Raw genomic sequence first — 27,839 nt, forward strand, 5'->3', positions numbered from 1 at the left:
TGGCTGCGATGCTCAGAAACGAGTTCCAGAAGCTGATTTATATATATATATATATATATATATATATATATATATATATATATATATATCCCGGTGCATGACATTCATGCACTGGGGGAGGGGGGTCTCCTCAGCCCAGCCCAGGACCCCTCAAGGGATGTCTGTCTGCCAGCTTAGGCCCACTCCCTGGCAGGCAGACATACCCCAAGAGGTCCTTAGCACTGCCGTGGAGGCAGGAGAGGCTCCCGCCATTGCTGCTACCCTTGCCAGCTATAAGCCCGGCTTCTGGTTGAGCGGTGCTCCCCCTGTGGGAGCACACTGACCACCAGGGGCAGATGCTCTGACCAGTAGGTTAGTTTGCTCCTGGGGTCCGGCTGATCGGGACTGAGTGAGATGGATCAGACATGCCTTGGAGCCCTCCCACAGTCCCTTCCTGGCTGACCAACCTCCCACATTTCTCAGCCTGGCCTGCACCCTCTTGCAATCCAGGACCCTTTGGAGGATGTTGGAGATCCAGTTTCAGCCAGATCCCGCAGGCCAGGGGATCATGCCGAGGGACCCCAGTGGTGCATGAATTCGTGTACCAGGCCTCAAGTTTATTTATATTGGCTTACAATACCCTTATGTTACCACCAGATGACAATAAATGATGTTGAATTGTTTTTGTTTTTTTTAAAATATATTTTATTGATTTTTTACAGAGAGGAAGGGAGAGGGATAGAGAGTTAAAAACATCGATGAGGGAGAAATATCGATCAGCTGCTTCCTGCACACCCGCTACTGGGGATGTGCCCACAACCAAGGTACATGCCCTTGACCAGAATCAAACCTGGGACCCCTCAGTCCGCAGGCCGATGCTCTATCCACTGAGCAAAAACGGTTAGGGCTGTTTTTGTTTTTTAAAAAAAGAATTTATGATCCGATAACCCCATGAGGATACTTTTCTTAGACTCCTTTTTCATCCATAGTCAGCTCTCTGACAAAACAACAAACAAACAGCTGACCAAACTGAAAAACAATAGCTTCTCTTATAGCTATCAGAAAAGTAAGGATTCGAGGCAACTGGCTACCCCTAAAATTGGAGAGACAGTCAGACAAATACAGAATCACAACTTAATGGACCAATTCTATGGTAGAAAAACCTGAATTGTAATTGACAACTTGCGAGAGGCTCAGAGTGGACAAGTCTGTGAGCTAAAAACTTCAAAGGTCCCCTCTCTGTGACTTTCACCTCCTAGAGTTCTACCAGGAAAGATCAGAGAAAAAATCCCTTTGAGCTTCCTTCAGGGAAAGTAACCATTTTGAAACAAACCAGAGCACTTTGTTCTTAACAAAGCCTGCCCTAGAAAAATTATTTACTAGATCCTAATCTAATTGAGGTTTTATCAGAGCCCAAATGACCCAGGAAAAAGGAAATAACCAACTCCAGATAGCCATCTTGTCTTATCTAAGACTGGGGGGGGGAGTTGGGCAGGGGATGAGAAGCACTTGTGAAGTTTTAACCTAGGCGCACAGGCTCACTAAAGAGCTAATCATAGGAATACAAAATGCCACCCCTCTCCCCACACCTCACCACCATATAACTAAGGGCCTATTTACCAGAGTTCCTTTTATCAAGTACATGTCTGGCTTTCAACAAAAAATTAAAAGGTATACAAAAGGTCAAAAACACAGTTTAAAGAGACAGAACAAGCATTAGAACTAGACTCAGATGTGACAGGATTGTTGCAATTATCAAACCATGAATTTAAAACAACTCTGATTAATGTGCTAAGGGTTCTGGTGGGAAAAGTTGACAAGATGAAAGAACAGATGGGTAATGTAAATAAAGATGGAAATTCTAGGAATCAAAAAGAAATGTTAGAGAATGTAATGTTAGAGAAATAAAGAATGTCTTTAATGGGCTTATTAGTAGACTGAACACAACTGAGAAAAAAAATCTCTGAACTTGTGAATATGTCAATAGAAACTGAAAGAAGAAGAACAAAAAAAAGACTGGAAAAAAAGGGAATAATAGCCAAGAAAGATGGTGCAACTACAAAAATGTATAGTAGATGCATAATGGGAATAGCAAAAGGAGAAGAAAGAGAGAAAGGTACAAGAGCAATATTTGAAGCAATAATAACTGAGAATTTCCTCCAAATCAAGGTCAGACACCAAACCGCATGTCTTATTCGGCTTAGACTGCTATAACAAACTACTATAGACTGGGTGGCTTAAAAAGCAAACATTTATTTCTCACAGTTCTGGAGGCAGAAAAGTACAAGATCAAGGTGCCAGCAAATTCAGTTCTGGTAAGGGCTTGTGTCCTGGTTTGTAGATGGCTGTCTTATTGCTGTATCTTCACATGGCAGGGAGTATCCTCACATGACAAGCTCTCACATCTTTTTATAAGAGCTCCACCCTCATAATCTAATTGCCTACCAATCTGTTAATACCTGTTAATACCATCATATGTTCGTTAGCATTTCAGCATATGAATTTAGGGGGCACAATTATTCAGTCTATAAAACCATGGGAAGCTCAAAGAACACCAGCCAGAGTAATTACCAAATAAACTATACCTCGGCATATATTCAAACTGTATAAAGTCTAAAATAAAGAAGCCAGCCCTAGTCTGTTTGGCTCTGTGGATAGAGCATCAGCCCTCGGATTGAAGGGTCCTGGGTTTGATTCTGGTCAAGGGCACATACCTCCGTTGCAGGCTTGATCCCCAACCCCCATCAGGGCACATGTGGGAGGCAATCAATCAATGTGTCTCTCTCACATCAATGTTTCTCTCTCTATCTCTCCCCCTATCTTCCACCCTCTCTAAAAATCAATAGAAAAATATTCTCAGGTGAGGATTAACAAAAAAAAAAAATTTAAAAATTAAAAATAAATAAATAAATAAATAAACATAATAAATATCACATACATTTAAAAAAATAAAAAAAATAAAGAAGCCAAAGGAAAAATAGGATCTTATCTATAGAGGAACAAAGATAAGAATTATATCCAAGTTCCCCGCAGATAACATGCAAGCTGGAAGATACTGTAGTGAAATATTTAAGGTGTTGAGAGAAAAAACCCCACTAACCTAGGATTCTGTACTGTTCAAAACCACACTTCAAAAGTAAAGAAAAAATAAAGACTTTCTCAGATAAACATAGATTGAGAAAATTGCTTGCCACCATGCCTGCCTTGCAAGAAATGTCAAAGTAGTTTTTTAGAATGAAGGAAATTTGTATAGGTCAGAAATTTCAGTGTTGGGGCAGAATGCACAGGAGAACAATCAGCCAGCACTCTGAGGGAGGAAAGTTTAACCTTTGTTTCACAGATCTGCTAGTCCAGGGGATTCCGGATCCAAAGTCTGAACTGAACTCGTGGGGAGGCTCTGACCTATATATCTCCTCCTGTGATGGGCCCCTGAAGGTCCCCTCAGCTTTGCCCAAGTCAGCTGTGGCGGGGCCTTGGGAGCATGCTCCATAGCTCTGCCCAAGTCAGCTATGGCGGGGCCCTGGTGTTAGGCTCTGCAGCTCTGCCTAAGTCAGTCAGAGTGGGGAAGTAAGACTACAGTTTTAACCAGATACTGAACTAGGTTTCAAGCCTCCCCGCCCCAACCCCCACCATTTTCCTTTTCATCAGGGCAACCACTGAGAAAAGTTTTTTTAAAAAAAAAGATATCTTCTTTCCCAGCTGGTGTTGCTCAGTGGTTGAACGTCAACCTATGAGCCAGGAAGTCAAGGCACTTTCCTGGGTTGCAGGCTCAATCCCCGTAGGTGGCGTGTAGGAGGCAGTCAATCAATGATTCTCTCATCATTGATGTTTCTTTCTCTCCCTCTCCCTTCCTCTCTGAAATCAATTTAAAAATCCTATATAATAAAAGCTTAATATGCTAAGTGTCCAGTTGTCCAGTTATCCATTTCAACCAATCAAAGCGTAATATGCTAATGATATGCTAAGGCCGATCAACCGATCGCTATGTTGTGCACTGACCACTAGGGGGCAGACAGTTGACCAGTCGCTATGATATGCACTGACCACCAGGGGGTAGACGCTCTGACTGGTAGATTAACTTGCTGCTGGGGTCTGGCCGATCCAGACTGAGAAGAGTGAGTGAGAAGAGTGGGACATGCCCTGGAACCCTCCTGCGGTCCTTCCCCGGCTGGTCACCCTCCCTGGTCCTGATCATGCACCGGTGGGGTCCCTCTGCCTGTCCTGTGCCCTCTTGCAATCCGGGCTGAGGGAACCCCCTCCCCCATCCCCCAGTGCACAAATTTCGTGCAACCGGGCCTCTAGTATATATATTTAAAAGATGTCTTCTTTTTAAAATATAAATAATTTACATGATAGAAAAGAAGACAAAATGGAATCATATAAAATGCTCAATTAATCCATCATTGGTAACAAAAAAAAAAAGAGTGGAATACAAAAATAAGAACAAAAACTTAGCACAATCAATAGAAAACAATAACAAATATGGTAGATATTAGTTCAGACATATCAATAATCAGTTAAAATATCAATGGTCTAAAAACAATAATGAAAGATGATAGTCAAATTGTACCAAAACACAAGACCCAACTACATGTTCTCTAAAAAAATACCCACTTTAAATATAAGGACACATAGAAATAAGAATAAATAGATAAAGATATGTCATATAAATACTAATCAACAGAAAGATGGAGTACCTATATTAATTTCAGAGAGAGAAGACATCAAAACAAAGAAAATTATCAGGGATAAAGAGGGACATTACATAATGATTAAAAGGTCAATTATTTATTTATTTATTTATTTATTTATTTATTTATTTATATTGATTTCAGAGAGGAAGGGAGAGGGAGAGATAGAGAGAATCATTGATCCACTGCCTCCTGCATGCCCCCTACTGAGTATTGGGCCCACAACCCAGGTATGTGCCCTTGACTGGAATCAAACCCAGGACCTTTCAGTCCACAGGCCAATGCTCTATCCACTGAGCCAAACCAGCTAGGGCTAGGTCAATTTTCCATGAAGACACAACAGTCTTTAATGTGTATGTACCTAACAAGAGTGCATCGAGACCTAACCAGTTTTGCTCAGTGGCTACAGTGTCGGCCCACAGACTGAAGAGTCCCAAGTTCGATTCCAGTCAGGGGCATGTACCTTGGTTGCGGGCTCGATCCCCAGTAGGGGGCATGCAGGAGGCAGCTGATCAATGTTTCTAACTCTCTATGCTTTTCCCTTCCTCTCTGTAAAATCAATAAAAATATATTTTTTTAAAAAGAGTGCATCAAAATACATATGACAGAATTTATAGAACTGTGAAAAGAAATAGATAAATCAACAATTATAATTGAAGACTTTAACTCTCTTTTATCAGCAGTGGAAACATCCTCCAGGTAGAAAATATGTAAGAATATAGTTGAACCTAATAGCACCATCAATCAACTGGATATAATTGGTGTCTATAAACTATTTCTTCCAACAACAGCAGATTACACATTCTTCTCAAGCTCATATGGAACCTGCACCAAGATAGACCACATTCTGGGTCATAGAACACATCTTAACAAATTTATTTATGCATTTATTTATTTGGGGGGGAGGGGTGAAGGAGAGCAGAAAAGTAGTCCTGCACGACCACAAATTATGCAGTTTAGTTTTCCACCCTTGGGGAAATTGCAGGGGTCAGCACACCCAGAGTGCAGTGGGTGAGCCTTGCCCTGGGAAAACCGCCTTTGTGATCATGGTAGCTCCCCTGCCAGGTAAGTATTGTATTATTTTATTTTATTTTATTTTTCATCTTAACAAATTTAAAAGAATAGAAATCATACAATGTAAGCTCTCACACGATAGTGAATTTAAACTAGAAGTCAATAAAAGAAAGATAACAGGAAAATCCCAACATATTTGGAGACTAAACAACACACTTTTAAAATTTACGGTAATTTTTCAAACAGCACACTTTTAAAAACTGATTTTTTAATTGATTTTAGACAGAGAGGAAGGGAGAGAGAAAAATCGATTGGCTGCCTCCCACATGCACCCCATCTGGGGATCAAGCCTGCAACCTGGGCGGTTCCCTCACTGGGAATTGAACCGGTGACCTTTTAGTGCACGAGCTGACACTCAACCACATTGGCCAGGGCTCAAACAGTATACTTTAATTTATTTTTTAACATTCCAAAGTTTCTTTATTCTTCATAGTTTTCTAACAAACAAATGATTAGTTTTCCTGACTAAGATTATAAAAAAAAAGTTAATCCTTCCACCGAAAGTATAAAGACAAATAAAATGTAGTCTCCCAATACATATTTTTTACATAGCATTACAAATGCAGAAATATTGACTGATGCTCTTCACAATGATTGCCAACCCCCTTAGAAAGACTGCAGCCCCGGTGAGGTTGAAACGGCCCCGATGAGGTTGAACATCAGAGCAAGTCTTCCCGTTTTTATCCATGTGTCTCTTGAGAAGTTTTGTTGCTTCAAACCTTAAGCAATCTAGAAACACTCTGAGGAGTTCATAGGACATACAGAATTACAACCTAAGTTTTCTACCGTCTGGTTTAAGTGGCAGTTTCATAAGTGGACAGGTATAAAATACTATGCAGTACAGTAATTAAATGCTTCAGCCCATAAACACACTCCTCATCTATTGTGTTGCTAAGGAAAATGAGCAAAATTTATCATTTGCACTACTTCAGCAATCTCTTGGCAACCAGTGGGAAGATAGAAAACTTTTTCCAGTTGGGCAAGTACATTTCCATTTAAATGTTCCTGTGACAAGAATTTCCACCTACTGTCTTGCTCTACATTTTCAGCTTTCAATGAAGTCTGACTGTGATGCTTTTTAAAAAAAAAATTATTGATTGATTTCAGAGACATAGAGGAAAGGAGGGAAGGGAGAAGGAAGAGAGAGAAAGAAACATCAATTTGTTGTCCCACTTGTTCATGCATTCATCTGTTGATTCTTTTATGTGCCCTGACCAGGGATGGAACCCACAACCTTAGCCTATTGAGATGACGCTCTAACCAACCGAGCTACCTGGTCAGGGCTAGAAGCCATTTTTTGTAGTGGAATGATTAATTGTTTTAATCAGAAGTGGGGAACCTTTATTCTGCCAAGCGCCACTTGGATATTTATAACATCACTAGAGGCCCAGTGCACAAATCTGTGCACCGGTGGGGTCCCTCACCCTGGCCTGCAAGGATCGGGCCAAAACTGGCAGTCCAACACTGCCTGCTGACCCTGCCTGCCGCTCCTGATCATCCTGGCCCTGCTGTGCCTGCCGAGGGCTCATGCCCAGTCAGTCCTGATTGGGTGAAGCTCGAGCCACTACAGTGGCCTCGCCAGCCATGAGCCCTGAGTCTGGTGCCTGTTAGTCAGCTGAGTGGCGCTTTCGCTGTGGGAGCGCACTGACCACCAAGGGGCAGCTCCTACATTGAGTATCTGCCCCCTAGTGGTCAGAGCACATCATAGTGACCAATTGACTGGTCATTCGGTTGTTTGGTCGTTCAGTCACTTAGGCTTTTATATATATAGCTTCTCAGGCCATACAAATTTAGCAGTTTAAAAATTAGCATGGTATATTGATCAACTCACCCTTAATGCCTCGGCAGGGCCAGACTAAATGAATTCATGGGCCTTGTGTGGCCCAAGGGCCGGACATTCCCTACCCCTGGTTTAAATAAAGGCTAGTAAGGTTCTTGAGCTCTAATGCCTGTTTATAATTTTATATATTTTATAAAGTGGGTAGAAGTTTATACTGCTCTCCTTCCCAGTGTCACAGGTTGACATATCAAAACAAAAATGACCAAGACTTTGAGTGGCAACAGAAATAGTAAATGCTGTACTTTTCAAAGTATAATCCCTTATTCAACTGTGCAAACCAATAGTTTCAATATCTATTAAAAATGGGTGTTCTGGACAGGTATAACTCATGAACACCAAAATCAAAGTAAGAGCTGAGAACAGTAACAGCACAATAAGAATATCTCTTCAACTTGGCTGATGTGGCTCAGTTGTTGAGCATCGACCTATGAACCAGGAGGTCATGATTTGATTCCCAGTGTTGTGGGCTTGTTGCCCAGTATGGGGCAGCCAATCAATGATTCTCTCTCACCATTGATGTTTCTATCTCTCACTACCTCCCCCTTCCTCTCTGAAATCAATAAAAATATTTCTTCTTCTTTTTTTCTTAAAGAGTATCTCTTCAGTGCCATCCCTATTTTTTTTTTCTCTTTTGGCTCCCCTAGCATAAGAAGGGCACTCAAAAACACTGCCTTTCTAACACCGGCTGTGTTGTCGTTAAATTCTTCCATAAAGAGATCACATAGTATGGAGAGCATGGAAGTTTCCGATGAGACTCACAATGCTGTCACCATCTCCAACTCTGAACGTCAGAGCAAGTCTTCCCGTTTTTATCCATTTGTCTCTTGAGAAGTTTTGTTGCTTTCAAACCTTAAGCAATCTAGAAACACTCTGAGGAGTTCCTAGGACATACAGAATTACAACCTAAGTTTTCTACCGTCTGGTTTAAGTGGCAGTTTCATAAGCAATAGATTAATGGCATCATTTGAATTTGCTGTCCGGTTTCATTAATTGTAAAGAGACGTAACTGGAGAGGACTTATAAGAACTTTAATATCATAACTTGTGGCCCATTGTTTGGATTTTTTTCAGCTTGAATTCTGAAGCTGCTTATAGAGCTTAACTTGCCCTTTGGGTCTTCAAAACTGCCTGCAGCTGGAGTAGCCACCCCCTTCCCCCCTGTGCTGATTGTACTACTTGATAAATTGTACTTCTTGCATTGTTTTTTAATAATACTCCCTGCACTATAATTGTGCGATCAAAGACAGCCTTTTGGTTCTACAGGCAGAGGTTGAAACTAGGACTTGATGAATGCTTAATCATAAATAACCCATTGTTCTCATCGCACAACCTCATTTTCTTATCACTGCGTCAGCCAACCCTTGAAAGTCCAGTTACCCCCACCAATCAGAAATGAATGATGTAAGCTTATGGTCATGTTTATCCTAGCAACCCATCTCTTATTATGATCTCCTTGCTACATTTGCCTTAATAAACCCTGCTTTCCTGGCCACATGGCGCAGTGTTTGAGCATTGACCTATGAATTAGGAGGTCACGTTTCGATTCCCAGTCAGGGCACATGCCCAGGTTGTGTACTCAATCCCTGGTGTGGGTTGTGCAGGAGGCAGTTGGTCAATGATTCTCTCTCATCATTGATGTTTCTATCTCTCTCCCTCTCCCTTCCTCCCTAAAATTGATAAAAAATATATTTAAAAAAATAAATAAACCCTACTCTATCCTTTCATTTGGAACATGTTTTCAGTTCATAAAGAGGGCTTTGTCCCTGATTTACGAATCATATATGAATATATCTCCCTTTTAATTTCCTTTGGAATTTTTGTTAACACTGGTATAAATTTCTAGGAGGTATGTCGCCCAATTCATGAGTGACTTAATAAAAATCAATATACATATATTGATTTCAGAGAGGAAGGGAGAGGAAAAGAGAGATAGAAACATCAATGATGAGAGAGAATCATCAATCAGCTGCCTCCTGCATGCCCCACACAGGGGACCAAGCCCACAACCAGGCATGTGCCCTGACCAGGAATCAAACACTGACCTCCCAGTTCATAGGTTGACGCTCAACCACTGAGCCACACCGCAGGCCAAACACTTTTTTTAAATGAGTGTAAAGAGTGATGAGAGGGTGACTCTCTATGGAGCATGCCCACGCTTCCCCCACCCCTTTCCCCGGGTGTGTTTTCCTTGCCTCTCTCTTTCTCCTAAGCTCCAAGGGCCCTTCTTTTGCCTCATTGACTTGTTTCCGGAGTCCACACCCAGCTTCTTCCACTTTCCTACCTCTGTGACTTTCTAAATAAGTTCTAAACTTTCTAAACTTTCTCGTATAGTTTGGGGAATAAAAAAGTAATGAAAGGCAAGGAGGTCCACCAGAATGGTAGCTGTGTTGGTAGGGTTCCGGGGTCTTTATCCCACTGAGAATATACACAACCCTTTGAGGGTGAGGTGGGGATACTGATGATCTCCTGCAGTGTCTTGGGAAAGATAAACTGTTGCAACTACTCAGGTTCGTTTGGCACACAGTTCTATGGATTTAAATCTTGAATTAATCTTGAATCCGAATTCTGTCTTTACCAAGGAATCCTCTCATCTCAATTTCATACTTTAGACTTTAGAGTCTATTATCACTAGTAAATGTCTGCATAACATTTTACTGTTTAAATGAGCAAATCAATGCTCTGGTCTAATGATCATTTTGTGAGGATGGTTAGTGTGAATTCATTCCTCCGAGCATAACAAAGTCTTTTGGATGCATTGCAGAAACAGAGTTTCAATATATCTTGACAATGAAATATCTTAATTAAATTACCAGAAAATTTTATAGAAATCTGGTTTATGGTTTTACATGAAGCCGGAGCAACAAATGTTCTACAGCATTTCTTGTAGAACAACAAATGTAGCCTGCTGAACAAATCTGGCGCACACTCCTGTCTTGTATATCTATGAATCCTTTTTACATTTATCAAGCATGGTAGGGGTTTTGTTTTGCTTTTTAAAAGGCAGACTGCAAAGTATTTATTATTGAGTCCCATCACAGAAGTTTATTGACCACTGGTCTACAGGAACAAAGCACTTCCCTCTGTCCTACCCCCACCCATCAAAACAAAATGTTAAAAAAAAATTACACAAAGCCAACAAAGAAGTGAAAGGATGACCTTTCCAACAAAAGGAAGAAGGTCCTCCTTGATTTTAGCACTTTGAGTCCAAATCTGCCCAAAAGAAGATTCAAAATATTTTGGTAGTAATTCAAAATAAAAAAAACTTTAGGATCACACCAAGGTATGTAGTAGAAGTTGAAAAAGAATACTTGGACAGCTACTCTTCTTGAAATTAATTGAAAATGAACAATTCAATATAAACAACCATGTAATCATAAAATCTTAAAGCTAAAAGAAATCCTTGTTTTACAGATGCAAGATAAAATTCAGAGAATGAAAGGATGTATGAAAACAAAACATAAAATGCAAATTAAACCCTAGCTGGTTTGACTCAGTGGATAGAGTGTCAGCCAGTGGACTGAAGGATCCTGGGTTTGATTCTGGTCAAGGGCACATGCTGGGATTGCAGGCTCGATCCCCAGTAGGGGGCATTCCGATCAATGATTCTCTCTTATCATTGATGTTTCTATCTCTCTCACCCTCTCCCTTCCTCTCTGAAACCAATAAAAATATTTTAAATGCAAATTAAGTATTAATTACCTAATCTTTATGATTTCTGAGGTAGGTAAAGCAATGTTACTAGCATGATCATATAATTTATCACACCAGGACACTTAAAATAAGTAAAGGGCATATAAAATTCTACAACTTTTGAAAATATGTATTGATTGCATATTCACTTTATTATATTGGTGGGCCTATAAAATAGTTTTACTTGAAGCCTATTTCAAAAATAAGCAAATGAAGTGCATGAAACCTGTTTGGATTATTTGTCTATGTGCACATAAGAAATAGGTTTCAATGTGAATATGATATTTATTACCATGGATACCAGTCAAAAATTTTAATACTACAACGACTTAGAAGAGCTCTCAAGCCAATGACCTTCTATAATCCCACTACTGCATCGAAAATAAAAGTTCTTTTGACACAGTACAGAAAGAGGTATTATAAAACAATAGACAGTTCTGTCACAAAGGAATGCAAAATAAAATAGAAAGTACAGAATTTCTATCAAGTTAATGCCTCGGGTAGAACCCATAGCCCAAGACAGTAATTCTCACAGACTTCAGGGACAGTCATAAAGTTATCACCTGTTACCAACTTGTCACCAAGTGGCTGGCTGGGCTCCTGAAGAATAGGACCAAATAGAGAGCTCAGCACCAGCGCCTGCTCCTGACAGCTCAGACAGTGCCTGCCACTGATCAGCAGTGGTGAGAGCCCATGCTGTTGGATGACGAATACCCTCTATGAGAGGATATATTTAAATTCCTATTAATTCAAAAAGCAGGTGCTATTAATATTATTGGCTACTTTGTTTAAGTATATTTTGTGTATGAAGTATAGATATCTATTGCTCTCTCTATAGATCATATTTATAATATATTTCTCCTGTATGGGGAACAGTACATACAAAAACCTGTGGGTAAGCTTGTCTGGCGTGGCTCAGTGGTTGAGTGCCAACCTCTGAACCAGGAGGTCAAGGTTCAATTCCCAATCAGGGCACATGCCCTGGTTTGATCCCCAGTAGGAGGCGTGCAGGAGGCAACCAATCAATGATTCTCTCTCTCATCATTGATGTTTCTGTCTCTCTCTTTCCCTCTACCTTCCTCTCTGAAATCAACAAACAAAAAATATTTAAAAACCTGTGGGTAAGCCTGGCTTGTGTAAAAAGAAAGAACTGTACCAAGAACAGAAAAAACTGATTAACCCCGATGGTTAGATAATAATCAGGTAAAGAGAGAGTGTGATAATATTTTACAACACAATGCATTAATCAAATGTCATTTAAAAAAAGAAGAAAAATGTTCCTTAAAGTTCAAAGATAAAAATACAATGCTATGTCCCCAGGCAAATATTGCAACAACATGGCAGGACTCCTGTTGATGCTAAATGATATCTAAAATGATTTCCTCTCTGAAATCAATAAAAATACGCTGGAAAAAAAATAACCCAGAGAGAAGTGGGAAAGTAGTGATTGGGACAGGGGCACAAGTGAGGCTTCTAGATGCTGGAATGTCTACTCCTTGACCTGGATTGGTGGTTGCATGGCCTGTTCCTTTTATGATAATTCACTAAACTGTACTTTTCCCTATATTACCCTTCAATAAAAAAAGAAGAACCCTTCCTTATTATTGGTAAAAGTTAGCATGAAGAGAGGATGTATAAATAAGTGAGAAGTATGTGAAGGAAGAAAAAAACCTGAATAGGGCCAGTTATAACAGTTATTATATCATAAGTCTAAAATATTCAGGATCTTAGAAGTTACCAACTCCTGGTATGAACAGTTCTTTATGGAGGTGCCCTGGAGAGACTGACATGTCAGGGCTCACAGGGCCCAGACACCTGTATGTGAGCAAAGTTCCCAGTGATCTCATGCACAGAAGCACTGAACTGCCCCAGGAAGGCTCAGTCACCAGGGCCTGGCTCTCTGCACCTACAGCCTAAGGCCCAGCCACGATCCCTGAGATCATCTAATTCCACCTCAGAGAAACCTCAGTAAGTTCTACTAACCTTTCAAGGTTTATCAAAGCCTTTTTCTTTATAATGGCTTTTTTTATCCTATAAATAACTCTGGTTTTTCCAACATAGTTTAGATTTCATACTTTCAATACAGCATCAATATAGTTGTTATTTCTTATTTGTTAAATAATGGCAGATCATAAACTCATATTATATGGAAGCTGGAGGGCAATCGGCACACCTACTCAGTTTAAAGATGAGGAAACTGCTAACAGATATTAGTGACTTGTCACGAGTCTCTCTCTACAGTTCAATTATTTTAAGACAATTCATTAAACCAGATTTCTCTCATGTGGTTACTGTCTCACCAGATGAACTAATAAACAATATATAATATCACTAGTTTATGACTTGGGTTCTTTCATAATTCAGTTTATTATAATTTTTATGAAGGTTTTTACTGAAAAAAATTCTGGCTGAACAATAATCTGATGGCAAATGAAAAGAAGACAACAAAAAACGCCATTGAATACTTAAATCAAGATGCTCCCTTTTTATTTTAGTTTTTTATTGATTGATTTGAGAAAGCATCAGTTTGTTGTTCCACTTATTGATGCATGCATTGATTGCTTCTTGTGTGTGCCCTGACCTTAGACTGAACCCACAGCCTTGGTATATCGGACCACATTCTAAATAACCGAGAAACCCAGCCAGCGTTAGGTGCTCCCTTTGTAATATGTACATAAATCATGTAAATTAAAGAGGAATTTAAGTATATTTTTTAAGAAACAGCAATTTTAGGTAGGCAATTGTAAGGAAGATAACGATCATGCATGCCAAGGCTACATGATTCTTCCACAGGCCCCACGGTGAGAGATCGATGCCCTGGTTTACCAAGAATTCTTCTCCGGTACATCTGAAATTCAACAGAAAAGAATATGACTGCATTCTTAGCTTCTGTCCAATTTTACTCAATATAGTTGCTGTTCCTTAAAGAAGCCTATAGATTACCAAGTCTGAAATAACTATCCCTTCATATATAACAGGTAACAGTCAATGAGTACTTACAATTCTGCTAGCTACCAGGATAAACAACCTGCATATCACAGTTTAGTTAACCCCTAAAACAACTCAGTGGGGTGGATATTATACACATTTAAAAGATGAAGAGACTGAGGTTTAAGGAACTTGGCCAAGTCCACAGGCTCACACTTTGAACCAAGTTGCTATCCTCTCCAGATTCATTTGGCTCCCAATCTATGAACTGCTCTCTTCAAAGGCAGAAATGTTTATCAAGTAAATTTTCACTTCTCCTGAAAGAGAAATCCTCCGCTTTCACAGATGACACGTAGGCCCTTGCAAACATGGTCAAGGCTCTTTATAGAGCGCATTACCCACAAATCAGCCACACAAAGGAAGGCAAAACTAGGAAAAGAGGTGGGGAAGGGCTTCCTGACTGTTGAACTCACACAGCTCTAGGACAAAGACCCGGATGAGCCTGGCAGACCTCAGCTACAGGGCATCACCGCAGGCCCAGGTATCAGGTGAGGCCTCAGGGAAGCTGGAGTAGAGCGGGAAGGAGGAGCCCTGCCAGGGGTTAGATCAGCACCCAGTACTAAAAATAACTGGCACAGCCACCATTCTTGTCTGGTAGGTACCATTGCTGTGTGACTCCTGGAACTTAGCAGTTCTGAAAAACGTCACACCCAGATCAAAAGAGGGGCTTAGTCAGGATAAAGAAACCTCTTCCTCCCTAGAGGTTTCCTGGCAAGAGTTGACCCTTGAACAATGTGGGGTTAGGGACGCTGACCCCCATACACAGTCAAATATTTACATATAACTTTTGACTCCCTTCAAATTTTACTACCAATAGCCTACTGTTGACCAGAGAATGCCTTACTGATGATATAACAGTCGATTAATACATGTTTTGTATGCTATATGTATTAGATACTATATTCTTACAATACCATAAGCTAAAGAAAAGAAAATGTCAATAAGAAAATAGTAAGAGAAAATACATTCACAGTATTTACTTAAAAATAAAGTCCCCTTATAAGTGTACCCACAGAGTTCTAACCTGTGTTATTCAAAAGCCAACTGTTCTTCAAAATAGCAATTTGTGCTGTTATTCAGAATTATTTCTGATCTACTTGAATGATCATGAGACTTAGGATACCAGCATCCCATTAATTAATGTTTCGAAATCAAACCCTTAGCAATAATCGTTGAAGAGGAAAGCGTCACTTTCAAAAGCATCCCCTAATTTTATTAAAATCTGCATTTCTATTTTATTGACATTATTTTAAAAAAATGGGATTTCCTTCTCAGCTTAATGAAAGATGTACAGTCCTTCCATTAGCAGTATGCCACGTCAGTTTAAAAAACAAACACAGAAACTGTGCAGACTGGTTTTATGATGTTTCCTAAATGCAGGAGGAAAAGACAAGTACCAGGACCGTGGCAGGAAAGCCTTAACGTTATGGACCCATAGAGGTTACATAATCCAGACAGTGCCGCCCTGTAAGGCCTTGCTAAAATATCAACACAGCTCATTCCAAAAGCAAATGTTCTGGAAATCAAATCTCACACCCACAGGGAAAACAGCAAAAGGATCTTTTGAAAAGCCCATAAGAAACATGTCTCCAACTTAAACACAATTTTGACCATAGTCGATACTAGGAGTTGTACCATACTTTCTAATGCATGAGTGGACAACAACTCACTTTACAGATAAGAAAACTCAGTCTCAGAGAAGCCAGGGTCCTTGAAAGCACTCATTCCAGCTCAGCCCAGTGGCCTTTCTCCATCACACCAAACAGTAACCAAATGCATCACTTACGTTGCAAAGTCACAGGTACTGTTTGCTGTGACATTGAGTCCCGGGCAGAAGTCTAGTCCCAAAAATTCATTATGCTGCAAAGCCTATAACACAAGAGGGAGTGGGCAAGGTAAATAGTTTTAATGTCAAAGTCTCCAAAGAATTATCACAAGGTCATCTCCTAGTTTAATCTTTATTGTTATTTCTGAAAACAAATCAAGCCTTGCATTCACAGTCTTTGTCACACCAGAGCAACTAAAATGATTGTTCCTGGTAGTCAGGAGGAATGGGGCTTCTAACAAAGAAAAGAAAGTATTCTGCCAGAGACCTCTGGCTATATTAGTGCATAGCACCTTCCTCCTTCTTCCCCCAATGTTGTAAGCCCATAAACACGGTAACAAAAATGATGCCTTGATACTCAATGACTGTTGTTAATTTATGGTAACATATTTTATATGATTCTTGTGTTTGTTTTTTTTAATCAAAATCAGGTATAATTCTTGGTAATAAGAAATTCAATTATAATATATTAAGTTTTCTTCAGAGTTAATTAGGTTTTAAAGCCAATAGTGGCTGTGAATATTACATAGTTTTGGTTTTTCTTCTAATTTCCCTCACAATATGAAACATGTATTCTAGACTCCCATCCTCTCATGTATTTCCTTATTGAACTGAAAACCAACAACAGTCTTTACATCAGTTAGTCAATCTTCCTGCTTCACTATGAGTTAGAACCTACCCTTCACCTCCCTCACACCTCAGGTTGACTGGGGAAAGCCAGGTGATCATCAAGGTGGCCCAAGGCTTAACAGGAAAGGTTCCATCACTGCTCCTAAAAGAAAATTCCTGGGAGACCTCCACAGCTCATGTCTGGGGACATGAGATGGTCAGGCTTCTTCTGCTTGTCCCAGCTTGGGAACAATGGACCGGTCACAGGGACAGGAGAGAACTTACCGCATAGCCATACCGAGGAATGCTCAAGTACTGAAGCCATGAGAGCCAAGGCACAATGGTTGTGAGATTGACCAACAGCCCTGAGAAAATCTACAAGAGAGAATCCCAGCAATCAGAACTGGGGGAGTGATTCATGAATTCTAAAGCTTACCCTCTTTAACCCCCTACAACGCTGTAACCATTTCTGCTAAGGCCAACGCTTTCTTAAAATTTCTTCCACTGCTCTAAAGGCTTACCATGTCCTCTTTGCATGTGTATTCCTCTTAGCTGAGGCTATTTGTGGCTGTGAAGGAATGACAACGTATCTATGTTTCACTGAATGGGAAGATCCTTAATTGTCAAGGCTTTTACTCTCTCTGTAACAGCACACAATGGAAGGCCATGGTCCTGACTGTTGTAATGATGCAACCACTGTGTTCCCACCAATGGACACACCAGAACGTATCCTGAGCACCTGGTGGGCCTCTATACTTCCTTAACACAGTAAGCTTTCTGATCCACAGGGTTTGCATTCTATCTCCAAATGACTTTAGGAATGATTTGGAGTTCAGAATGGATGCTTAAAATGACCCAAAGCCTCGGACTAGTACTGTGTAATGTGAAGTGCAGCATAAAACAGAACCAGTAGCTTCATTTCAAGCTACAAAAAGTGGAATTGCCATGGAGACCCCAGGAAGGACTGCTCCAGCAGGAGATGGCTACATAAGAAGAGGTTCATGCAAAACTTCTAACTGGCACTTCCCATGAGAAGATGGGCATAACAAGAACTGATGCTGTTGGAAATGCATATTCTTCAACTTGACCCAACAAAGTGCTTTAATATGTAACATCTCTCAGTAAAATACAGTTTTATATGTGGCTTTAAAATTCTATTTATAAACCATTAAATACTAATAAACCATAGCATCTAATACCTAAAATAAAACATTTTTATATATTGAAAGATATTTTATTTATTGGATGACATTATAGAAAATTGTCCCAAGGTTTATCACTTTCTCAATAATGTTTAGATTGGTAGTTTTCAATGGCAAGAGTGTGCTGTTTATAAACTTTTAAAGACATCTACTCCTACTCTAGCAGGAAAGATGTGTAGTAAGTAAATAGGCTAAGCATTCCCTTTCACTTAATATGTTATGGGTTAATGTGCTAACTGGTTCCCTTCACCTGTTCATTCATCCATGTGCATGCAAAATTAAGGGGCATATAAGATAGGATTAAGTAACCATTTAAAAAAAAGGTAACCAGAAATATATTGATACAAAAGAATGTCAGGAACCCAGAAAGGCTGGCTGTGTGGACTTTGGAATATTTCTTCTTTTTTTTTTAATTCAGAAAATTGTATTTTTATTAAGATATGCTTACTTGGAATATTTTGCCATTTTTAAAATGTTCCTTTTCAAAATGTAGAAGAAATCAAGATAGACTATCCATGCCACACACTATTCAATTTCTCATGGAGCTTAGCTTTTCCCTTGGAAAGTATTTGATCCAAATAAACCCTCTCAGTTGCTGGGAAAATAAGCCAGCAGTTCTCTAACACCAGCATAGAAGTCAGGCAATGAACCTGCCATTTCTATGAGGGAAACTTCCAATCAAAATTTTTCTGTTTTGAAGTTCCCAGTCATCAAGTTTTCACTGTATGTCACCAAGAAGCATTTTTTAAAAATCTCATTTGTAACAACATGCTAACTAAAGTTATAATAATTATATTAGAACAGTAGCACACACAAAAAAAAAGGTTGTGGAAAAGTTGGCACACTCTCTAATATGTTATATTTAAATATATGGTTTCCTTAAAGCTAAGAGACCCATTGACAAAATCCCCAAAACAAGTTTTCTAAGACAGGTAAATTTGCAGAAGAAATGGGGGTGAGGGGGAAATAATTGCTTCTCAGAGAAGCACAGTTCCTACTCACCATCATAAACACAAAGGAGATGGTCATGAGAAGGGTTGCTATGGATACCACACTCTGACCTGCTGCTATGGCCAGTGCCATAGAACTGGCCGAGTAAGCCACAATCATAAGGGTAAACATCATGATGAAGAAGGCCTCCACCTTTGGTTTCAATCCTTAGGAAGGAAAGAGGGGGTTAATCCAACCACCTAGGTCCCTGTGTGTTAGGGAATTGTTTATTGTGTAAATATTTAGAGAAATGAATATCAGATTTAAAAAAATTCATCCTCTATCGAACCACCATGAGTCACCAATTTCATTGCCCCCCTCAAATATAACTATATAAAAATGTCATACAGTTTTCTTTTTAATACTACTGCATAAGCACATTTTCATGTAACTCCTAATCTCCCTGTTGCACAATTATTACCAATTTCTGAGTGCTGAGGCGGGGGGCTGGAGGCTACACACCTGGCCAGAATTCTACTGCCTTCTCGCTAAGAAGGAAACTTGTCAAGAGCACATGCTTTCCCCCCAGATATCACCTTCCTCACCGTTTGCTGTAGCAGTGACAGTGGAGAAACTGGGAGATCAGGATCCCATGACCTCCAGGCGTTTCACCCTCTGAGGGAGTGCTGCCAGGTCTCTGAGACAAACACCACAGAGCTTGGGATTGAGGGTGGGCTTAAATGAAGTTTCACAAAACTACTGTATATGCTATAATGGGGCACTATTATGGGTCATACACTCTATTGAAGCACTATTAGAGCAGCCACAAGAATACTAGTCAGGAGCTGAGGATCCAGGTTCTGTGCCTAATTGTTTAAGACACACCCCTATTTGTAAAATGAAAGTTTAAACTCTTTCAGTGAATCTTTCCCTATAGTGTTTTGTAAAAAATATATTCATTTCTGCTGTGTGTGTGTGTATATATACAGTGAAATATATGGAAGTCCAAGCCTGGGAGAAGCCTAAACACAATGCACAAATGAATCCGTCTACATGTATTAAAAAAGTATTTTTATTAAAGCAATACACCCAAAAGTCTCATTCTTTCACTATACAGATATATATATATAAATTCCCCAGCTCCAGCTCCTCCAGCACAATCTCAAATAGTTTATGAATTCTTTCCATGTCTGTATATGACACATACCATCACTGAGTAAAATATCCTATCAAATAAAAAGGTAATATGCAAATTGACCATCACTCCAATACACAAGATGGCCACCACAAGATGGCCAGCAGGGGAGGGCAGTTGGGGGCAATCAGGCCTGCAGGGGAGGGCAGTTAGGGGTGCGGGCCGGCAGAGGAGGGCAGTTGGGAGTGACCAGGCCTGCAAAGGAGGACAGTTGGGGGGAACCCAGGCCAGCAGGGGAGGACAGTTGGGAGGACCAGGCCTGCAGGGGAGATCAGTTAGGGGGGACCAGGCCTGCAGGGTAGAGCAGTTGGGGGCAACCAGGCTGGCAGGGGAGCAGTTAAGAGTCGATCAGGCTGGCAGGGGAGTGGTTAGGGGGTGATCAGGTTGGCAGGCAGAAGTGGTTAGGGGCAATCAGGCAGGCAGGCAGGTGAGCTGTTGGGAGCCAGCAGTCCTGGATTGTGAGAGGGATGTCTGACTGCCCGTTAAGGTGGCACTGGGCCTAAACGAGCAGTCAGACATCCCTCAAGGGGTTCCAGATTGAAGAGGGTGAGGGCTGGGCTGAGGGACACACACACACACACACACACACACACACACACACACACACACCGTGTACAAATTTCGTGCACTGGGCCTCTAGTAGTTTTATAAATAGGTGTACAAGTTCGTTTAGGAAAAGTCTTGACATAAATATCCTCAGAGAAAAGTTACTTCAGAGGGTACAAAATAGATAGATGATTCCTTATATCATGTCATGGTTTATAGTTTTGGGGACCAAAAACATGCTTGCAAAAAAAAAAATTAACTTCCTCTCACATCCAAGACTATAGACTCATACTTTCTGTCTTATTGCTTACCTAACAAGAAGTATATTGTACAAGTAAATATGATACTTGGTATCATCCTCATCGGCAGTAAATCAGATAGGAGTTTCCCAAGGAAATAAGATGACACTCTGTAGTATCCACTGATATATTCATGTCTAAAAACAAAAATACACATGATGCATCCCACTTTAGTTTAAGAAGGCACAGGCTGGATGATTAAACCATTTGCTGTCCTGATTTCTGCTGCCAGCAGGGGTCTAACAACTACAGCTTCTCACATCCTCCAGGTTAACCCACCACCTTCACCCAGTCGGCATCGGGCATCATCTCAGGTGCACGCCTTCCCTGAGACCTGGTTCCCAAGAGCTCTGTGCAAGGACCCCTCTTCAATTTACAATTCATCCCACTACTTTCTCTCTACCAAGCCCCTCAAACTTTTCATGTCAAGGTCCTCATGACTTCTTATTTGCTAAAACAAATAGATCCTATTCAACCTCCATTGCTTGCATTCTCTGTACCGTTGTCCTTGTGGCTGTGCCCTAATCTTTAAACTCCCTTTCCCCTTGGTCTCAGGCCCCACATGGTCATGATTTCCCTCCCAGCCCCAGGCTGCTTTTTCTCAATGAACACTGGTAATCCCAGGGACCAATCTGTGGCCAACTTCTGGATGTGACCAGTTTGACCAACAGCCCTGACACTGGACAGCGCCCTTCCCGGAACAGAGCCACACTCACATGAAGAGCTTCTTCTCCACCACGAAGAGCTCCACGGATGATATGCTGCTGAAACACTGGTTGGTGGTCAGGAAGAAGAGCACCCCAGCTCTGCGGTGAGAGAAGGGGAAGAAAAGCACTGCAGTCAATTACACTTTCTTAGATCATTCCTACCTGCTGAACTGTTTCCTCACATGATATCTTACGACATTAGCTGCTCAGGTTAACACGGTGAGGGAGGGGAAGAGTGATTCCCCTCAGATCTCTCCCCATTCCAGTGTCTCCACAGTGGTGCCCCTGGGACTCCATAGAGCACAGTTTGAATTTCATAGTCCTGGGTTGGCATGGATTGAATTGTGCTCTCCCTGTGTTGAAACCCTACCCCTCAATGTGATATTTAGAGGTGGCACTTTGGAAGGTAAGTAAGTTTAGATGAGGTCATGAGGGGTGGGTCCCTCATGACAACATTAGTGCCCTTAGAAAAAAGGGAGATTTTTCAGAGCTCTCTGTGCCATGGGAGGACGCAGCAGGAAGGAGCAAGCCAGAAGAGCGTCTTCATCAGAACCCAAACATGTCGGCATCCTACTCTGTAGAATTGTAAGAAATACATTTCTGTTGTTTAACCCATCCCATCTGTGGTTCTTTGTTATGGCAGCCAAGGTGATGATTACCTAGGTCATAAACATGCTACCACCATTCATTTGAACTAACAAAAACACAAGTACCATCCTAATGTATGAACAGAGAAATAGCCAAATAAAGAAAGTCTGCAAAGGTTAAAACCTCCATTAGCCACTTTGTCAAAGTTGAGTAAAGAAGAAACTAAGAACGAGGAGTCAAAATGAAAGAGTGTAGGGAAACCTCTAGCAATACCTCATTACATACATTCACCACACAATCATGAGGAAAACTTTCATATTATCCTGGATAACCCACTGTCAGCATGGTTTCCAATGTGCTCAAAACGAAAGCCAATCATGCCTCTAAAGGAAAAATTAATTTGTACACGTATGAAAAAGGAAGACCATTAATGTTTCTCTCTCCGTAAAGTAATTAAGGTTCAAAAAGGAAAGTATTCATTTCATCTGTACTTTGATAGAACTATACATTTTATGGAAGCATGCCAGCATCTCCAAAACAGTGTTGCACTTCCTAGCACAACCAAATAATTTAATTAACATTGAGAATGTGAGTGGATACTAAAAGAGATGAAGTGGTGCATTATTTAAATGACACAAAATTAAGAGAGCATTTTTTAAAAATGTAAACCCAAGTGTGCAACCCTAAACACAAAGAGTCCATAGACAAAGGATTGTTTCTTTATTAAAGGAACTTTTTAACACCAATAAGAATAAGAATAAAAATAATAATAAACAACATAGACAACAGGCTGTATTAAAAGTAAATGTGTAAAAAATAAAGAAAAAAGTTTTTAAAGAAAAATAAAGTAGCCCTGGCTGGTTTGGCTCACTGGATAGAGTGTCGGCCTGGGGACTGAAGGGTCCCAGGTTCGATTCCGGTCAAGGGCATGTACCTTGGTTGTGGGCACATCCCCAGTAGGGGGTGTGCAGGAGGCAGCTGATGGATGCTTCTCTCTCATCGATGTTTCTAACTCTCTGTCCCTCTCCCTTCCTCTCTGTAAAAAATCAATAAAATATATTTTTTAAAAAAGAAAAATAAATATTTATACATTGATAAGAAATGAAAAATAGCCAATACACAAGCAGATATGCAACTTTCTAGACACAAAAAGACGTAATATCAAAGTATTAGCTAATTTCAGAAACACGGGACATGGCAACATTCAGCTCAATTTATTGTCTTACATCTAACAGTACAGTAATGTTCATAAGGAATTGAAACATAGATACTGAAACTCCTTTTAAATTATAAGGATTTATTTTATAATATTAAATACTTCTTGTTAAAGAATTTAGTGTGTTCTAATTCTTTACAAGCTAGTACTCCATGTTACAGTTAGAAAAAAACTTCCCTACATCAAACAAATAAAAAAAACCAGAAAGGTAATTAACTCACAGGCAACAAAAGAGAAAAAATAAACTGGATTATGTGTATCAAAGACCACTTTTAACAGAGTGAAAAGACAACCCACAGAATGTCAAAAGATATCTGTAAAAAATAAGGGGTTAATATCCAGAATATATAAAGAACTCTTACTGCCCTAGCCAGTTCAGCTTAGTGGATAGAGTGTCAACCTGTGGACTGAAGGGCTCTGGGTTTGATTCCGGTCAAGGGCACGTGCCTGGTTTTCAGGCTCGATCCCCAATAGGGGGCCTGCAGAAGGCAGCCGATCAACTATTCTCTCTCATCATTGATGTTTCTGTCTCTCTCTCTCCCTTCCTCTCTGAAATCAATAAAAATATTTCTTTTAAAAAAGATCTCTTACAGCTCCACAATTTAAAAAATATAATTTAAAAAATGGGCAAAGAACTTGAGTAGATATTTCTCCAAAGAAAACATACAAAAGGCCAATAACTACATGAAGAGATGCTCCGCATCATTAATCACTAGGGAAATACAAATCAAAACCACAAAGAGATACCAATTCACACCAATTAGGGTGGCTATTATAAAGAAACACAGTAAGTGCTGCCCATCTTGGGGAGAAACTGAACCGTTGTGCAGTGCTGATAGAAATGCAAAATGGTGCAGCTGCTGTAGGAAAACAGGATGGAAGTTTCTCAAAAAAATTAATAGAATTACTAACTGACCCAGTAACTCCATTTTTGAGTTTATATCTAAAAGAACTTAAAATGAGACTCAAACACATTTATGTGTACCCCCATGTGCATAGCAGCATTACTCATAAGAGCCAAAACATGGAAGCAACCCAAGTGTCCATGAACAAATAAATGGGTAAGCAAAACATGGGGCTTCCATACAATGGAATGTTATTCAGCCTTTAAAAGGAAGAAATGCTACAAGATGGATAGGCTTGAAGATATTATGCTCAGGCAAATAAGCCAGTCACAAAGGACAAGTACTGTATGATACACTTATATGAGGTACCTACAGTAGTCACACTCTGAGACAGGAAGTATAACAGTGGTTTCCAGGGGCTGGGAAAAGGGCAAGTATGGAGTTATTGTTCAATGAGTACAGAGATTCAGTTTGGAAATATGAAAAATGTTCTGGACTTTATGTTGGTGGTGACTGCACAACAATGTGATTGTAATTAATGCCCCTGAACCGCACAGCTAAAACTGAATAGGAGGGTAAATTTTATGTTCTGTATTTTTTACATGAAATTTCCATATATATGAAAATTAACTCTTCCATTCTGTCTACACTTCACTGATTTATCCTACTCCTCAGTTTGTCCTGTACTTGTCTGAAATTCAAATTTTTAATAAACTTTCATAACCTTGAATAAAGTAACAGTGCTTTCTCAAAGTCAAGATCCAAAATTACTTACCTGTTCTGGATTCCAGCAGGGTTATGTTTCAGATCATAGAAAATGGCACCTATAACCAGCCCCAGGAAGGCTGTTACAATTATCTTTTCAAAAAGAAAAAAAGAGTTTCAATTAAAGGTAAAAACTTGGCATACCATTTATTATTATAATATATAGGATGTCCCAAAAAATGTATATACACACTCTGAATAATTATAAAGGCAATGTTTATTAAAATACATTTCAATTTCAAAATTGAGCTACCAACTGTTAAAGTGTGTATATATTTATTTGGGATAGCAGGGATATGGCTATAATCAAATCTCTCTATTTAAGTATTCTCTCCATGTAAGTATTCAAAAACATCATTTAAATGGTTTGCCCAAAGTCCTTGGAAAAATATAAAACAGTGTATGCTATTAGACTGCCTTCTAAATTAAAATTAAAAATAATATATTTGCCGAAACCGGTTTGGCTCAGTGGATAGAGCGTCGGCGTGCGGACTGAGGGGTCCCAGGTTCGGTTCCAGTCGGGGGCATGTACCTGGGTTGTGGGCACATCCCCAGTGGGGGATGTGTGGGAGGCAGCTGATCGATGTTTCTCTCTCATCGATGTTTCTAGCTCTCTATCTCTCTCCCTTCCTCTCTGTAAAAAATCAATGGAGTATATTTAAAAAAATAAAAAATAAATAAAATAAAATAAAATAAAAATAATATATCTGTTGTTGGGGAGACTGAAGGAGAAGGAAGGAGACTACTGGAGAAGCTGGGTTCCTCCGGGGACTCCCAGGCACTGCCAGTTCAGGGGCCAGTTCAGGCTGCTGGGCCCGGGAATGCCACAGAGAGCAGAGAATAGTGCAAGCATCTAGCAAATTGTTGGGGAAGCAAAAGAAAATTCAAGTGGCTCAGAGTTCTGGCCTGAACACTTAACCTTTGTGCTAATGAACATGCATTGTTTCAAGAGGTCTAAGTGAAAACAGAATATTAAAATTTTAATGTTACTCTTAGCATTAAAAACAACTTTTAAAGCACACATAAAATTTATAACACTGGAATTTTGCATGATAAGGAAATACGGGGACCTCACTTTGTTTTTAAGAATACTAAAATGTCTCTTAAAGACACATCTATATGTGAAGGGTTAAGAACTGTATTATGATATAATTTATTTAAAGTTTTAAAAAACTCTGCTTATTGTACTTTCAAATTGTATTAAATATAAAAGTATAAGAAACGCTAATAGAAGAAAAATAAAATATCCCACCATGTACCTTGGAACCTTCAAAGTTAAAAAAAAAAATCTCAGTCAGACAACCTTGCAATGGTATCAGACTTGAAGTAACTTGTCAAACACACTCTAGACATGGAGCAGACCAGCTTGGAGAACAGGGCCAGAATCTGTGAAGGCTGGTTTGTGAAGACCACAGTCTGGAAAGAATATGATTTGAGATGGCCTTTAAAAATTCCAGTGTTGCCCAGCTGGTATGGCTCAGTGGTTGAGGGTCAACCTATGAACTAGGAGGTCATGGCTCCATTTCCAGTCAGGGCACATGCCTGGGTTGTGGGCTCAATTCCTGGTAGGATGTGTGCAGAAGCCAGCCAATCAATGATTCTCTCTCATCATTGGTATTTCTATCTCTCTCTCCCTCTCCCTTCCTCTCTGAAATCAATAAAAACGTAAAAAATTCCATTGTTAATAGGCAATAAATTTGCAAAAGTATATATATTTACCTGGCATATTTTAATTACCCTCAGAAAACCCTGTACTTCCTATCAACAGATCAACCTCCCAAATGAGTGATGACGACTCTATCAACATATATGCATGAATATGTATACAAGGCTATAGTTTCACACAGTACAACTTTAAGAATACTCTGACTTTTAAACTGGACACTCCACATGGTTTGTTTCTTTTACATTCAAACTTGGTATGTTATACTAACAAATTATCAGTATTTTCATTAGGATATTTTTGAAAGACTTAAAAGTTCTAAAAGTATTTTCAAAGTCAGCTTTCAAACATGTTGACAAAATGATTAATCCTGTACTGTTGTTATGTTTTTACAAGGTACATCTATGTTATTCTTTCTTGTATTTAAAAAAAACAAAAACAGACAAACACTGTACAACAGAGTAGATAAGGAGACCCTGTCCATGTATTTGTGTATCTGGCCTCTAGTCTGAACAGAAAAAGAAAGAAAGCAAAAAATTCCCTAAATATGTGATTGCAGCTTTGTTCGGAATCGAACCTGGGACCTTTCAGTCCGCAGGCCGACGCTCTATCCACTGAGCCAAACCGGCTTCGGCAATTCTTTCTTGTATTTAAAAAAAACAAAAACAGACAAACACTGTACAACAGAGTAGACAAGGAGACCCTGTCCATGTATTTGTGTATCTGGCCTCTAATCTGAACAGAAAAAGAAAGAAAGCAAAAAATTCCCTAAATATGTGATTGCAGCTTTGTTCAAATGTTACCATTTCTCAAGGTGAGTTCTGAGGGATGTTTATGGCCATCACTACAAAAATGGATGCATATTCAAATGTTTAATATGCTAACAGAAACAATGGGTCTCCAAGAGATATGATAATGTTTTCCAAATTGATTTGATCGGAAAACCCGTAGCACATTCAATGAACATGAAATCTTATACAGAGAATCTATTCCATCCAAGACCTTCCAAATATAGCCTCTGGTTAACTGCATTATCAGAGGCAAAGTCTGACTCATGTAAATGACTAGTTCAAAGACTAAGTACAGCTCTAAGACTATAGATACAAGATTTATCAGCAGGAGGCCATAAAACATTTTTATAGCTACACATTCAAACATTTAAAGAAGCAAATGACATACAGGCAAGTT

The 27,839-nt window shown here is 39.7% G+C and overlaps 2 protein-coding genes and 1 non-coding gene across 3 annotated transcripts in view; all 3 read right to left on the reverse strand.

The window, feature by feature from the left end:
- The window catches only part of LOC102417789 (ATP-binding cassette sub-family G member 2), a 140,456-nt gene that overhangs the window by 85,903 nt on the left and 26,714 nt on the right, over positions 1–27,839 (reverse strand). The window lies entirely within an intron of this gene.
- Positions 5,580–5,743, reverse strand: LOC111825053. Its single transcript, XR_002828168.1, has one exon. It is a non-coding gene; the product is annotated as a U1 spliceosomal RNA (small nuclear RNA).
- The window catches only part of LOC111822977 (ATP-binding cassette sub-family G member 2-like), a 66,320-nt gene continuing 52,334 nt past the window's right edge, over positions 13,854–27,839 (reverse strand). The window contains exons 10-16 of the mRNA XM_006084603.3: positions 24,999–25,081; positions 21,584–21,673; positions 20,880–21,004; positions 18,900–19,054; positions 16,981–17,070; positions 16,048–16,130; positions 13,854–14,121 (exon numbers count right to left, since the gene is read on the reverse strand). Coding sequence (XP_006084665.1) covers positions 13,974–14,121; positions 16,048–16,130; positions 16,981–17,070; positions 18,900–19,054; positions 20,880–21,004; positions 21,584–21,673; positions 24,999–25,081 — 774 coding nt within the window. The 3' untranslated portion in view covers positions 13,854–13,973. The remainder of the gene's footprint in view (positions 14,122–16,047; positions 16,131–16,980; positions 17,071–18,899; positions 19,055–20,879; positions 21,005–21,583; positions 21,674–24,998; positions 25,082–27,839) is intronic.

Source organism: Myotis lucifugus, unplaced genomic scaffold, assembly GCF_000147115.1.
Source record: "Myotis lucifugus unplaced genomic scaffold, Myoluc2.0 scaffold_12, whole genome shotgun sequence".
In the NCBI taxonomy this organism is placed as follows: domain Eukaryota; kingdom Metazoa; phylum Chordata; class Mammalia; order Chiroptera; family Vespertilionidae; genus Myotis; species Myotis lucifugus.